Below are 15,534 nucleotides of genomic sequence, written 5' to 3'. Positions count from 1 at the left end.
CTACAGTCACTCCTGAACAGCGGATGGTCCCCTGCTACCCTGAGGGTGTATGTGGCGGCCATTTCCTCTCGACACGCCCAAGTTGCCAAGTTCCCTCTTCCTTAAGGGAGCCCTGAGGTTACAACCCCCGAAGGCACAGAGAATTCCAGCATGGGATCTGCCCCTGATGCTGGATGCTTTGTGTCTTCCTCCCTTTGAGCCCCTGGCGCAGGCAGAGTTGAAGTGGGTGTCTGCTAAGACCGCCTTTCTCCTTGCCATCACTTCAGCAAAGCGTGTCGGGGAGCTACATGCTCTCTCGGTGAGTGACTCATGCCTGAGGTGGAACTCAGATGGCTCAGGGATCACTCTGTGGCGGAATACAGCTTTCCTTCCTACGGTCCTGTCACTGTCTAACCTTAACCGGCCTATCCACCTGGCACAGTTTATCCCCCCTGCAGGGGAGGAAAGGTTAGGACTGCTGTGCCCCGTGCGGGCTCTAAGAGCCTATATAACTCTGACCACAAGCGGTCAGAACAGCTGTTCCTCTGTTATGGTGGTCCTAAGAAAGGCCTTGCCCTCTCCAAACAGTGACCCATCACCCAGAAGTATAAACACAGTGGTCGCCCCCTGCCATCCGTGGTGAGGTGCCACTCTACTAGGGCTGTCTCTACATCATGGGTGGCTTTGCGTGGTGTGCCCCTGGGGGACATCTGTGATGCGGCATCGCGAGCATCACCAACTACCTTCTCCAGACTCTATCGGGTGAATGTGGCCACTCCCCACCCACTGGGTGTGGCCCTGTTGCCCACCTCTACTGCTTCCTCTCACTGAGGTATGTATTGGCATCCCTCGTGACTTTGTTGTTATGGGTCATCCAGTGCTGAAGCACCGCCTCTTGCGTCAGTAAGGATGAAATAGAACGAAAGTTATGTATGTAACTATGGTTCTATGAATCCCGGATGACCGCCAGAGCGTTCTGTCACTCAGAATCCTTGTGGTTTCGCGAGAAGATTCTGCAGGAACAGATCCTCTGACGTCACCGGAAGCTAGTCGGTATTGTCAGGGGTAACGGGTGACTTTGTTGGTATTAACACTCGACCTGCACATGCACGAGATGGAGACATTCAGTGCTGAAGCACCACCTCTGGCGGTCATCCAGGCTCAGTCACAAAAACCTTCATTAATTAAGCTAATATAGCTCATTTCACCATTTATCACAACCTCTAGTTTCACACAATTGATTATTATATCATTGTATTGAGCACAATGATCAAATGCATCCAGAGCATTACATTTTGAGAAAATGTGTTAATAAATGAGGATTTAGATACCCGGGCTGCTGAGGCTGGCTTGCAGGTTGCTGTGGGAGGGCACAGTCTGGCTGGACAGGGTGGGGAAAGAAGGTGCTGTGGAGGTGAGTTGGGGCACCTTGGTGGCAAAGTTACCAGAAAAAGAGGGAGCTCCCTTACTGAAAAAGAGAGAAAACATAACTAATAATACACCGTATGACAGCAAAAAACTCCATAAACACAGAGATGACACTGTGATACCTGTTAGGTGCCTGTGTGGGTATGGTGGAGTTAACTGGTTGATGTGTGGGGCTGCTGTTATATCCAGCTCTACTCTGTCTGTGTTCAACCTTTGCTGTGATGGAGCGCTGCGCTTTCTTCCATCTTGCCCTTTGGTTCTGAAACCAGATCTGGCACATAAAAATATGCAATATTGGAGAGAATGTGAGGACGGTTGCGAGAAAATGGAAGGAGACAGAGAGAGAAAGTGGTCCAAGACCAAGCCCAAGACAGAGGGGTAAAACTTAACTCCCTGTTTGCCAAGCACTTAATCTGTTCTTAGAGTTACATCATCAAATAAGCAATATAAAGGATCAATAAGGGACATCTCTCAGAGGATCAAAACAGGAAAATGGCTGTCAAACCATAATTCTTTCAGGTGTGGCACCAACTGCAGCAGCGATGACCTTCCTCTTCGCTACATCAGGATACTGGTCTTCCAGGAACAAGGCCTCTAAATACGCTAACTGATCTGCACGCATATGCAAATGTACACAAACACACACACACCAAATGGAGGTCAACTATTTGCTTAGTCAAACCTGAACACACCTGGATAAACTGACACTTAAGTTACCAGCACTGTAGAGTATTCGTGTTCTCTTCTTCTTTGCAGGTGGCGGTGGGCAGCTGTCCACAGTCTCTGACCCCGGCACCTGAGAGAAGCTCACGCTGTGGTCTCCACCCGTAGTGCTGTAGAGGATGGAGCGCTGGATGGAGTAGACCTGAGTTATCTCCATCTGCAATTTACCAGACAAACATTGCCTCAGTACTCTTCATCTCAGTCAAATATTGCCTGATTAAAAATGATAATTATTTGCACTGTGAAGTGTGAATAATCACATTTCTTTAAAGCTGAACTCAAGTTTGGAGGGTGGAAAAAAGATGAGGTGTAAACTAAAAGCCAGCAGGGATCTTTGTCTGCCAAAACACAACTGAAGTGCAGCAAAAAGGGCACAACTGAATGTTTCAGCCCACAGAAGGCAAAGTAACAAAGTGAAAAGTAGCAACAAAATAAAAGCTGGTTCAGAACTTCCAAAACCAAGTAATTCATTTACAGTTTTGTCTATGCTCCTCTCATGTTATCTACACTCAAGGGTGCAGATAATGATCGTTTCATCTTTAAATGATCTGAAATTATTTTCTTGATTGACCAATTCATTGTTTGGACTATACTATACTATACTATACTATACTATACATGAGTTACAATTAATGTCCTGGTAATATATGAATTAACTGACAGCATTTTCTGTATGAATTGGCTGTATCCACAACCCGACTCACAGGACAAGCAAAACAGGCATGTTTGTACGGTTTATGTTTGCTTTTCTGCGTGCTGTATTTCTCCAATGAGTGCAGCTGAAGCCTGAAATCAGGAAAATGTACATTTCTTGCTGTTCATAATATGACTTTAAGATTAACTGCAGCTGTGGGTGGTGAACGGAGCCTACTTACAAAATAAAGATTACTGGCAAATTTCATGGTGTAGGTACAGTGAATTATACTGGCAAATAATAATGAATTATTATAATACATTCCCCCTCACATATTTACAGATGTAATGATTTGACACAGTTTGTCATGATCAAATTCTGCAGGTGTGTATTCCAATGATTCAATGAAAGTCTTTCGCCCACTTATATAACACCAGATCTTACAATGATCCAGAGATTTAAATCTGGAGGCTGTTTTCACAACCACATCATTAACATTGCAGCAGGCTGTAGGTGTTAATCATACCATACACATCACACTGTAATTATATGGGACAAATGAGTAACATGGAGATCTTAACTAGAAGATGCATAAATGTCTGCCATGCTGCTCTGCAATCAAACATTATTCAAAACCACAGGCGTTTATTTTCAAGTTCATGCAATTTACCCAAAGTTTCTAAATATCTCTAAGCTGTCAGGCTGAATTTGGGTCTCTCTCTCTCTCTCTCTCTCACCTTTCCTACTTCCTACCTCCCTAGTTCTGGCACCCTCGCTTGGACCATGCCAAATTTCAAACTCTGTAAAATTTTGTGACAGCATATTTTATAGTTGTGCTTTATGCTTACAAAATATGTCAACAGGCAGGCAGACATAAGAACCACAAAGTACTCAAAAAGATGAGACGCTGAGATGCCCATTTAAAACTGTCCATTGTGAGTCAGAAAACATTCTAAGAGCACAGTAATTTATTTGTCAAGTACCTTTTAAAGGGCTGATAAAGGGGAATAATGTGTGTTCATGAGTTCAAATGTGCTGGAAAGAAGTTTAGGTGCAAGACCGTTCACTATGTTTGTTTACAGTGTGTGGCTGGTACACAGTGACACTCTATTCTCACCTTAAGAGGCTGCGGGCCCTGCTCGGGGGGACTGTGAGGAAGCATGGGGCTGTGTGGCGGGACTGGAGGTTGTGAGGAGTACATCACGGGAGCAGGAACTGGGGGGCAGTACAGCCAAGTCCCCTCACAACCCAGATGGACAGTATCAGAATGGTCACGGCTGCTCATCACTCCAATGGGAGGCTCCGACAGAGCCGAGCTGTCCTCTGAGCTCACCGCTGTCACCTCATGTTTACTGCCAGTTTGTGTCTCTTTCTTCTTCTCCTCCTGCCCATCCTTATTTTCACTCCCTGTCTCGCCTCCTGCCTCTTCATCCTCCCTCTGATTTAAAGGGCAGATAAAGGGGAATAATGTGTGTTCATGAGTTCAAATGTGCTGGAAAGAAGTTTAGGTGCAAGACCGTTCACTATGTTTGTTTACAGTGTGTGGCTGGTACACCGTGACACTCTATTCTCACCTCAAGAGGCTGCGGGCCCTGCTCAGGGAGACCGTGGGGAAGCATGGGGCTGCATGGCGGGACTGGAGGTTGTGAGGAGTACATCACGGGAGCAGGAACTGGGGGGCAGTACAGCCAAGTCCCCTCACAACCCAAATGGACAGTATCAGACAGGTCATGGCTGCTCATCACTCCAATGGGAGGCTCCGACAGAGCCGAGCTGTCCTCTAAGCTCACCGCTGTCACCTCATGTTTACTGCCAGCTTGTGTTTCTTTGTCCTCCTCATCCTTATTTTCACTTCCTGTCTCGCCTCCCGCCTCTTCATCCTCCCTTTGATTAAACACTTCCCCCTCTCCATCCCTCCTCTTCCCCGTGATCCCTCGGCTGTTCTTTGTTTCCAAGTCTTCCAGTTCTTCATCACACAGAAGGCTTGGACAGTCTGTAACAGAGTGAAGAGAGAAGAATTTTTACTCTTATATACGATATGTAAAGCCTGGACCTTTTTTTTTTTTTAATTAATGCAGATACATACACATACATCCTTAAACCCACACAAACATATTCCAAATAACAATAATAGTACTATAAAGAAAAAAAAAATCAAAAACAAAACAAACTTATAGACGCTGTGCAAATGTAGGCAATTCTGAGCAACAAACAGGAAGACAAGACACTTGACAACAATGTCCATTTGTGATCACTTGAGGCTTGAACTCACAACTTCTGGAACCAAAGACTGTCATCTATCACTCTGAGCTAATTGGCAAGCGGCAACACAACAGTAGCTTCACAAATTGAGTAAGCAATTCACTGTTGTGCAGGCAGATTTGAATCCACTGTAAAACAATTCAGTTACCAAGACAAAAATCTGAAAATACACAATTGCAGCATGGAGATGTTGGTAATTTGTTTTTAAAAATGACTGATTTGCTCCATAAGTGAATAACTGATGTTTAGCTATGTCATTATTGCATTGACTCCAATTGTTCACATGAAATTTTAAATGCTGTGAAAAATTCAGTTTTTGAGGCTCAATTTTTGATAAATCACAGGAGGAGAGAGGAAACAGGTTTAACAAGTTTTAGTTTTGAAAAAGAAAACTGAGTGATGTACTTCATAATATTAATAGCTTTGAATGTACAAAAGTTTCTTCAATATTGAGGCTACAGTTTGATCAAAGTTCTGAAGCTGTGGTTGATTTGTTATGAATTTTCAATGTTTTGAACTTTAGACGCTTGCTGTAGCGCCACCATCAGGACTATTGTCTTGGGTTTACAGCTGAGGTAATCTGGCATGAGACTGAACCTTTATGCAAAATTTAGTTAGCTTTCACCCACGGTCCGGTCCAAGCTATTTGTTTTTATTGAGCGTAGAGGCTTGCTGTGATGCCACCATCAGGACAACAGTCTTGTGTTTCATGTTGAGGACATCTGACATTTTGATCTGTCATCATCATCATCATCCTAGCTGGGTCTCGAACCCACAACCCCTGACACCAAGAACCAGCTCCGGAATACAAAAATGCTGATATTTGCCAAACTTCATCAACCAGGACTCCAAAAATATTCTCAATATTTTTCAAGAAGATCGAAAATGCATTTAGCAAGAATTTGATAGTACATGTTTGCAGTGCTGCTTACAGTCAAACGTTTTGATGCACTGTAGGCTTAATTTTTGATAAATAAAAAATCTGAGAAACAAGTTTTGTGGAGGACGGTCTGAAGATGTTCTCTAGCAAGTTTGGTGACAATTGAGCAAAAATTGTAGGAGGAGAGGTTTTATAAGTTTTACAGGTTTCGAAAAAAACTGAGTGATGGACTTCATAATTTGCAATGAGTTTAAGTGGACTAAAGTTTCAGCAATATTGGGGCTATAGTTTGGTGAACGTTTCAAAACTGTAGCATGTACTGTTGATTTTGTAGGTATTTTTAAAGTGTTTAAAATTGAAATGCTTATTGCCCCCCCCCCAGCAGGAATACTGACATGTCCTTGGAATTAAGTAAATCTGGCATGGAGCCGGACATTTCTGTAAAGTCTGGTGAGTTTTCGCCCTTGGGAAGTATGACTTCCTCAGAAGAAAGAAAGAAGAAAGAAAGAATTCCTAGGAATACAATAGTGTCCTGGCTTAGCTGCCTGGGCCCTAACAACAACAACAACAAAAAACGACAAAAACAAAGGGAAAGCAAAACACAAGCAGACAAACAAATAGCACGCTTCCAGTCCCTTCCAAACCCCCACCCCTTAAATGGTCTCAGGCACTATAACTACAAACTTCATAAGCAACCTCAAAAGAAATATCAAGAGGACAAAAACATGTACATCACAACATCAAATCATTTTCCATTGGAGCCCAAATTTCAACATAAGCCCCATCCTTATTTTCCACACTAAAAGCTACTTTCCCTAAATTCACTGCCACCATTGCCTCTTTCCGGATTTGTCTGAATTTGTTGATTTGTTGTTGTGAGTCGATTACCGAGTGCAGTGGAGTCCCGCAGTAATGATATTCACTGAGCTGCAGAACTCTACTGCACTCGGTAATCAACTCACAGGGCTTCCCCACAACAAGCCTGCAGCTGGAGAGGTGAGTTTTGTTCATCTTTTCTGACAAAGCTGGCAACAATATCAAATGTTTGATGCCTTGAAATATGTGCTGGGACCCTGTTTCTACTGTTGCTGAAGTTTGGTGCTGTTCTGACCATTAACTGTGGCTTTTCGATGGCGGTTTATACTTGGACCCATTTACTGCAGTGTATTGTTGTTGTGAGGTCGTTTCTGAGGATGCTAAAACTAAGTTAGCTAGTGGTCCGTAAACTTTATCTCTCGAGGGGGATCGTACTCTGTGTCACAGTGTGTTAGAACATGGATTAAACTTACACAGGAATATCCCTTTAATTAGCTCCCCTCTGAGGCAACATTTTAATGCTTCACATATCATCAGCAAATCATTTATGGAGTTTTTGTTAATATCCATAAATGTATGAATGTATTCACTTATTTGTTTCTTAATTTCTGGATCTCTGAACAGAGAATCATTGACCTTCCACTGTTTAAAACACAGTGGTGCTGATTTAAATTCAAGGTCAATCTGAATAGGATTATGATCAGATATCACTATTGGATGTATTGAAGTTTTGTGTCACATTTTTAACAATGTCTTGACAAACTAGGAACAAATCAATTCAGGTTTGATGCCTGTGGGAGTAAAAAGTATAATCTCTTACATCACTGTGTTCGCCAGATGTCAACAAGCCTAGCATGCATTAACTTGAATAACATAAATACAGATTTTTTCAGTTGGTTTATCTTCCCACTCTTGTCAACCTTTGGATTTAATGTTAAATTTACACAAAAATCTACTAATTTACTCTCAATTGTGCTGAAGAAACCTGGACAGCCTTCATGTATAGGTGCATATACATTTACTAAAGTAAAGTTGTTTGATTCCACAGAAATATTAATAAGAATATATCTCCCGAAATGGTCACTTAATACATTGTTGACTGTGAGGTTTAATTTCTTATTGGATAAAACAGCAACAGCAGCTCTCTTTGAAGATTGTCCAGCACCAAGTACCTCACCTACCCATTCTCTTTTTAGATGACCAAGTTTCTCTGTTCTTACATGTGTTTCTTGGAGAGAGAAGATATCTGGGGAGAATCTTTTTAAATGCTTTAATATTTTACCATGTATAACCTGATTATTTGCTCCATTCACATTCCAGGATATAATTCTAACTTTGTGCTATTCATTAAACTAACCTAAAGATCAAGTGTAAAACAAGAAAGTATATATTTCTTCTTTTCATTGCCAAATACATATCGATACAACAAAAAAAACAGCCTTCTTAGTTTCCGTTCTCCCACCTATCCCTACCGCCTCTCTTTTCCCCTTCCATCCTCCCTCGCACCGACTTGCACACATACATAGAAGATGCTACACATAGGACAAAAAAGTCTAACAAACAGATACTCATTAAAGAAAAAAACAAATAAACGAAGAGCAAACACAAAGGTGTCCATAGGGATATTGTCCATAATCTGCCTGGACCTCTTTAACGGACATAATGTGTGTTCTAATTATCAGCACTTTGTCTCTAACACTCTGAAATCATCAACCCAAACCAGCCCTGCAGAGACTTCTTCATGGTTTTGTAACTGCAACCAGATGTAGATGTAATACTTGTCCTTCAATTCCAAATTAGCTTTCAGTATGCACTAAAATATATGTTTTAGGGTGCTGTCACACCTAACCTGTTTGGTTCACTTAAAACCCTGCTGTGTTTTCCTGGTTAGTGTTGTTGGCTGTTTTAGGCTGGTGTGAATATTGTCAATCATTCTCTGTCCTTAGAACCTCAATACAAGTGATGAAAAACTTGCCATATTGAGAAAAAAAACTTTTAACGGGTTAAATTTTTTTTTAAAAAGATGGAATAAACCTCAGCAAGAGCCACAGAGAAGGGATTAACTCTCCCAGGATCAATAGACAATAGGCAATATATGTCAGATGTACATAACAGAACAACACAATCACAATTTATATTGACAGAATATCTGATACAAATCATATAATACATAACCAGACTAACCAGATCTCAATGGGACTACCCTGGTAAAATACAAAAGATAAAAAGAAGGAAATAACTACTTTGTTTGTATCCAACTATGTGTACTTTGTAACTGAGTCTGTTAGTGATCCAACACTTATAAGCCCCAAATCAGTACAAGTACAAGACGACTGCTTTTCATCCTGTCGCTATCTGTTGGTCATTATTCATAACATACTGTAGGTCTGCAGTCTTACAACACTTCAAATCTGTTTCTTTTTTAGGGCTTTGTGACACAAAAGGAAATAAATAGAAGCATTAAAGTGGTGCATAAACTAATGATCATAAGTCCGATATGCCTAGAGGACATAAACCACACAAACTGTTCATTCTTTAAAGACAACACAATTTCATATTGTTTTACTTTGTTTATATGTGGTGGACCCTGCCACCTTTCTAGCTTCAAACAGTGTTCTGGAGACCTTATTTTCTCTGAGAACAGCTTAAAATAAAAATAAATATATCTGAGTTTGTGTTATTACCTCATTAATATTGTAAATATTAAAATTATCAGTTTGAATTTCTTCTCCAAAGATACACAGTGACCATTTAAGTGTGAAGCAGGCTTTGAACTAGGGTCAAAAATAAATAAATCTGTTGATTAGAAAATCAACTGATTATTGCAGTGATCTTTAAGATGTTAGAAAAGAGGAAGAAAAAAAACAATTATCTGTACATTCAGTTCACTACCAGGGGTACGAAGGAATTCAAATCAACAGTCACACTGAATAAGGTACGACACGTTTCTTGTGGCATTTTTTGGCTTTAAAGAAATTACCAAAATAGATAATAGATACAATACATTTGTCATCCTACTAATCAATTATTTGCCTGTTTTTTTTGTAGACTGTGTTGAGGCATTGACAGAATCCTGGCTATGTTTTCACACATCATATATGACTTTATTTCAGTGGATTCACCTTACTCAGCTGTCAAGTTCAGGCCCTGGAGGCTGTAAATATTGATCACCTTGATTTCATTGATCATGAAATAACTTGATAACGTAGTAGCAGTTATGTCTTTCATATTTCATGACTTGCAGGTTGAACACAACCTGATTAACATCCTCGGGAGGAGCTGTTGTCTGCAGTGACTTAATTAGTGTCTCAGCTGTGGGGCGCCTCTTGTACCACCTCACCTCAAACTGTTACACCTGCACAGCTAGCAGCGGGTAAACTAGCTAACATGTCCCCACCTGCAAAACACCGTGTGGTCAATGTTAATGACCCGGGTTTAAATCTTTAATTTGTCTCTGTGGAGCTCAGCAACACGGGGAGCTGCACCTCACGTGAGAGATTATCGTCTTTAGATGCGTCCAGAAAGTTTTGTAAAGTGGTTTAAAGTTAAACTAAATGACACGCAGATAAAATTCCCTCGACGAGTAAAGCCAATAAAACATTTAAATGTCAGCCTTACCAAAGTCTTTGTCGCGGAGCTCCTCCATCGCCACTCAAAACTAAATTTGTAGCCTGCTAATGATCAACTCAGCCACCTTAAGGCCATGAAGCGAATTGCTACGAAGCAATTGCTCCTGAGCCCGAGGCTAACGAGGTCCATGGATTGATTTCCTCCCTCAGCATGTGACCGAAACAGCCAATCAGTGACCAGAACAGGTCTAATCAGGGCCTGTTGACGCAGGCTGAGGGGTGCAGCGTCACACTGACCGCCTAAATGTACACTATGTAAGACAAAAGATGTTTTTAATCACTGAACATGACGGGAATATTATATATATGTATGTATGTATTTTTATATTCTATTATTATTATTGTTATGTATGTATGTATGTATGTATGTATATATGTAAGTGTATGTGTGTGTATATATGTATGTATATGTATGTATATATGTATATCTATTTATTATTATTTTTATTATTATTATTATTATTATTATTACTATTTTGCTCATAAGACACTATCTGTAGTGGAACAAGAAATGTCTGGTGTATAACAAGTGGTGCACTTGTCTGTCATACACCAAAGGAAAAACCAATAAAAACTTGAATTACAATAATAATAATAATAATAATAATAATAATAATAATAATAATAATTTACCAGTGCCATTACTACTATTATTTCAAGCTGTATTTCAAGCCAGCTGTCTGAATCTGACCGCACTGAGACCCCAAGACCAGGAGAGAGATTTACTGATACTGTAGCGGAATTACAAGGTCCAAAAGACTGAAACCATCCGGTACCAAGTGAAGGAAAAGAAGGACAGGTGTTATTTTACAGGTGTCTTTCCTGCTTGTTTGTCAGTTAAAATGCTGTTAGTTTTCCATCCCCTTTGTAATAGGGTCGTTGTAAGCCTTTGGTTTATTGTGTCACAGTTTATGTTTGTTAAAGTTTACATCAGTGTTAATGCGCATATATATATATATATATATATATATATATATATATATATATATATATATATATATATATATATATATATATATATATATATTTGTAATGAAAATGTGATGAGACGGTTTATGTATATATATATATATATGCTCCTTTTCTCTCTTCAGATGCAGTTTTAACATATTTCAGACACAGCATCAGGACTTGTCAGGACTGAATCAGGACATCTCTTCTAACTGAATACGTAAGATCAGAGCTAGTTCACAGAGGACCAGTTCAAATAAAACAAAGATGGCAGAGTGTCAACATGACTTTTGTAACAGAGTCTCAGTCAATGCTGAAAAAATCAAAAGAATCTGGCTGATGTACTCAGACAGAAATGATAGCTTGCACTGCTTCACGTGCTAAATGTTTTCTCCAACAGAATACAAACTAAATAAGGAAGGACTAAAGGACTGGAGACATGAAAGCCACTTGCTGAAGGTTCATGAGGATAGATAGCAGCACAATACCCACATGGCAACATGGAAGGAGTTGGAGGTTATTTTGCAAAGTGGCTGACAATAGATAAGTGAGAGATGGCACTCTGAGGCTGAGAGATAATATGTTTGAGTAATGCCTTATTTATATTGTATTTTTATCACTTTCTTTCTTCAGTTTTTCTTTGCTGTGATATTTTTGATTTTAAACAAATAAAATCTTGAATATATCCATGCAGTTTCTGTGTAAGTGTATGAACACTGACTGTGAAATTGTGATGCAAGAAGGCTGTGGTTACGATTGTGCTTAGGGCATCAAATTACTCAGGGCCAGCACTACGTTTCACTTTATTATAAAGCATGGTTAATAAGTTGGTTGCAAAGAAGCTAAGCTTACTGACTCCATCATGAACGGTCATACTAAAATAAAGGAAGAGGAAGATAGTGAAATTAAAACAAGTAGTGTCCAGGTTGAAGCAGCCTAAAACACAGATAGAGACCCACTTACTTTCCAGTGAATATACCCCCTTAAAAAGAAGGTGGCAAGGTCAAGTCATATCTGCCCCATTCTCCTCTCATGCAAGAGGGGTGGCAATACTTGTACACTCATCTGTTCCACTGAGGGTCATTAATATCATACAGGATACAAGGCAGGCAGATTTGTTATCGTCCAGGGTTCTTTATTAAATCAAGACATTAATTTAGTATGTCTATATGGTCCTAACAGCGATGATATACAGTTTTATAATAGATGTTTTTAACTTTATCAATGCTACATGGTCACATTTGTATGGCAGGAGACTTTAACTGCACGCTGAATCCTACAATCCTACAAGTCATCAGGTGTGGGCACCTCACATATGCAGAGTAGGAAGACAATACAACACTTTATGGGTGAGTTAAATCTCTGTGATATCTGGAGAGCCATAACATTTACTCCCGCATCGACTACTTCCTCATTTCTAAGCCTATGACAGCCAATGTGAACGACTCTGTATACAAAGGAATCGTCATTTCAGATCATGCGCTACTACTAATCAATTACACTGTAAAGGCAGCCACCAAGGGCCCAACCATATGGCGATTAAGCCCTCGATGGCTACATGATAATGAGTTCTTAAAATTTGTTGGAGCCCATATTGATGTTTACTCTAAATGAACACTACCCAAACATCTGCATCTACGAGGTGGGAGGCATTTAAGGCCTATACACGAGGGCAAATGATCAGTTACACGAGCAGTATCTCTAACAAAACTGACAGAGTTAGAAAAGGATACTAAAGAACTCGAGACAGAAATCAACCATAACGTTACAAAAGAGATTAGACATTGAGATTGGCCATTCTAAGAGCACAATATAAGGAATTATCAACAAATAAAGCACTATATAGCATAACGAAAGTGAAACAGACCTTCTGTGACCAGGGAGAGAAGCCAGGGAAACTTCTGAGTAGTAATAGACCTGGCCCTTTGCGCGTGCATGTGTAAAAAGGTGTGAAAAATATATACACGCACGCGCGTGAGTGTGACCACACCTCCTAGGTGGGTGTATCCATACGTAGGGGGTGTGTGCCCACGCCTCCTGGGTGGGTGTATCCATACCTAGGGGGGCGTGTGCCCACGCCTCCTGGGCGTGTTGATTACGCCTCTATCCTTATTCCCTCCCCTCCTGTCTAAAACTGTATATAAGTCCTGGTCGCTCGTGGTCATTTCACCCCGGATTTCTTCAGAGCAACAAGGGACCCCATTGCAGTCATGCCAAGCAGCGGATATATCGATCTGGAGGAGGTCGGCGGTGTTGATGGTATGTCGCACTGTCAAAACCCTAGCGCCACCGTTGCGGGTGCCCTGCGTAAGAAAAGGATGCGTAAAGTGACCGGTTTGACTAGTAATGCTAGCGCTAACCCAGGGACGGGATTGGATCTAGAGTATGTAGGTCTAAATGGGTACGTCTACACCGTGAAATATCACGAGGGAAGAGTCAAGATGTGTGTTGACGGTCTCTCAGACTCTGGTTGCGGAGTTGATGCAGCGCAGGGAGGGAGTATGTCTGTGAGAGACTGGAAACTGTTTCGTTCTGTCGTCTGTTCAGACCTTGACCACCCCGGGTATCCGGAGACGGTTTATGTGTCGCAGTTGGTCAGTGCTACAGGTCCAGAGCTTTACCGAATTGTGGCTGATCGTTTTTTTCATCAGTTAGACGATTTTGTTTTTATCAGTGTTTGTGAAGATAGGGAGAGGTTGATTGCAGCCAGAGGCCGCGAAGAGTGGAAAAATCAGCCTTACCCACTAAATCTTGAAGAACATGACTTGTGGTTCAAAAACATTTTCTTTATCCAGTGGTGTGACTGGCGGGCTCTGCAAAGGATGTTTAGAGAAGTTGATGAGGCGATCAAACGAGACAGAATCATCAATAGCTATGAGAGTATTAGAAAACGCCTTGTTTTTGACAATATATCGCCTGGTGTCCAGTGCGGTCTCCTGCCTGCCTTGTGTAGGCCGAAAATCATCAGACACATCGACTGCTAATAACAAATGGTAGGCATATTATGAATGACTTCTTCTTGTCGTCCTATTCGCTGCTACATTTGATTGTTAATTTCTGATCTATACCTAAACGGGCTGTTATTTATTTATTCATGTAATTATTTTATTTTTTCAGAGTACCTCCCTTTATCTCCATCCCTTTTACCACTACTCACGCCACCTCCTTACAATCCGACACTGGTTTGGCCGTCTTCTTGCTCACCACCATCACCCCTTCAACAAACGCCTCCCGAGCCAACAACTCCTACATCTAATACTTATACGATGATTCCCTGGTCGGTTTCACCATCTCCACAGCCTCTGGAGCACCCGCCTTCTTTATCTCCTGGTGGCCGTACGCTGATGGATCAGACTCCACCATCATCTCCGGGTCTCTACGGCTCACAAGATTTAACGGACAGTCAGAGAGCCAAAGCGATGTCTTATGCCTTCGTAGACGGTGTGAAAACCATCATCCTCCACCTCCTGAACGGTGTTGTCTACAAATATTGGGAGGAGATCTGTCACGGTTGTCAGATCAATCAACCAAGCCAGAACCAACACGACTGTTTGTGGGGCATCCCGGCCTATTTCTACGAGACCAAGTTTGAGCAGCTTACGGAGAGACTGTGGACTGATCGTTTTATTCCGGCCATTCAAAGATTCTTAACAGCAAAGAGAATCTATGTCGACGAGGCAAGGATCCACGGAGCTGCTGAGGCCATACTATATGAACTGAAATCCGTAGTGTGGATCACAGATCATATCACTAAGATGTATGACACAAAGATTGGTGACGACTACATAAAAACAGTACAACTGAGAGTTATTAGTGACTATTGGAAGTGGGATGATCATTGAGGTGCGATACAACAACAACAACAACTCTTTGGTCTTAAAAATGACGTGTATAATATTAATTTGTTGTCTCTTTTTTATCACGAGCGATTTCTTCAATGGACGTGTTTGGGTGTCTGTTACCCCCAAATAAAAAGTCTTTGTAAGAAACACACGTGTCATTCTTGTCTCATCTCTAACATGGATAGCACAATGCACAAGATTTATCATGACCCTGCTAATCCAGGGGGCCTTGCAAGTATTTCTAAGCTCCGCAACGCTGTGAGGGATTCTACAGGGGTCACCCCCACAGTATCCGATGTGAAACACTTTTTATTGGGGCAAGATGTCTATACACTTCATGCCAAAGCGGCTAGACATTTTCCTCGGAATAGGGTTTTAGTCAGTGGGATC

General features: G+C 41.1%; 2 protein-coding genes across 7 annotated transcripts in view; one reads left to right on the top strand and one right to left on the bottom strand.

Moving 5' to 3' along the window:
• LOC119015898 (mucin-3A-like) overlaps positions 1 to 10,499 on the bottom strand; it is a 31,296-nt gene extending 20,797 nt beyond the window's left edge. For 2 of the 6 annotated variants that reach the window (XM_037091961.1, XM_037091963.1), the window contains exons 1-7: positions 10,341 to 10,497; positions 4,339 to 4,757; positions 3,882 to 4,202; positions 2,125 to 2,287; positions 1,913 to 2,019; positions 1,530 to 1,678; positions 1,311 to 1,447 (exon numbers count right to left, since the gene is read on the bottom strand). In XM_037091961.1, coding sequence (XP_036947856.1) covers positions 1,311 to 1,447; positions 1,530 to 1,678; positions 1,913 to 2,019; positions 2,125 to 2,287; positions 3,882 to 4,202; positions 4,339 to 4,757; positions 10,341 to 10,368 — 1,324 coding nt within the window. In that variant the 5' untranslated portion in view covers positions 10,369 to 10,497. Of the gene's footprint in view, positions 1 to 1,310; positions 1,448 to 1,529; positions 1,679 to 1,912; positions 2,020 to 2,124; positions 2,288 to 3,881; positions 4,203 to 4,338; positions 4,758 to 10,340 lie in introns of all 6 variants that reach the window. The other 4 variants (XM_037091967.1, XM_037091962.1, XM_037091964.1 and 1 more) reach the window with 4 other exon arrangements.
• Positions 10,500 to 13,248: 2,749 nt separating this feature from the next.
• On the top strand, positions 13,249 to 15,144 carry LOC119015883. Its single transcript, XM_037091936.1, has 2 exons — positions 13,249 to 13,561; positions 14,420 to 15,144. The coding sequence occupies exons 1-2, from the start codon at positions 13,513 to 13,515 to the stop codon at positions 15,142 to 15,144; spliced, it is 774 nt and encodes a 257-aa protein (XP_036947831.1). The 5' UTR covers positions 13,249 to 13,512.
• The last annotated feature ends 390 nt before the right edge of the window (positions 15,145 to 15,534 follow it).

The sequence above is a fragment of the Acanthopagrus latus genome, unplaced genomic scaffold (genome assembly GCF_904848185.1).
Source record: "Acanthopagrus latus isolate v.2019 unplaced genomic scaffold, fAcaLat1.1, whole genome shotgun sequence".
Taxonomy (NCBI): Eukaryota; Metazoa; Chordata; class Actinopteri; order Spariformes; family Sparidae; genus Acanthopagrus; species Acanthopagrus latus.
The sequence above is the reverse complement of the archived record's forward strand: the minus strand, read 5'-3'. Positions and strand labels throughout refer to the sequence as shown.

Excerpts from the sequence above, each read along its gene's own strand:
- LOC119015883 (XM_037091936.1), top strand. The coding sequence starts at position 13,513 with ATGCCAAGCAGCGGATATATCGATCTGGAGGAGGTCGGCGGTGTTGAT. Across the intron at positions 13,562-14,419 it reads GGAGGTCGGCGGTGTTGATG|AGTACCTCCCTTTATCTCCA; the intron begins GTATGTCGCACT and ends TTATTTTTTCAG.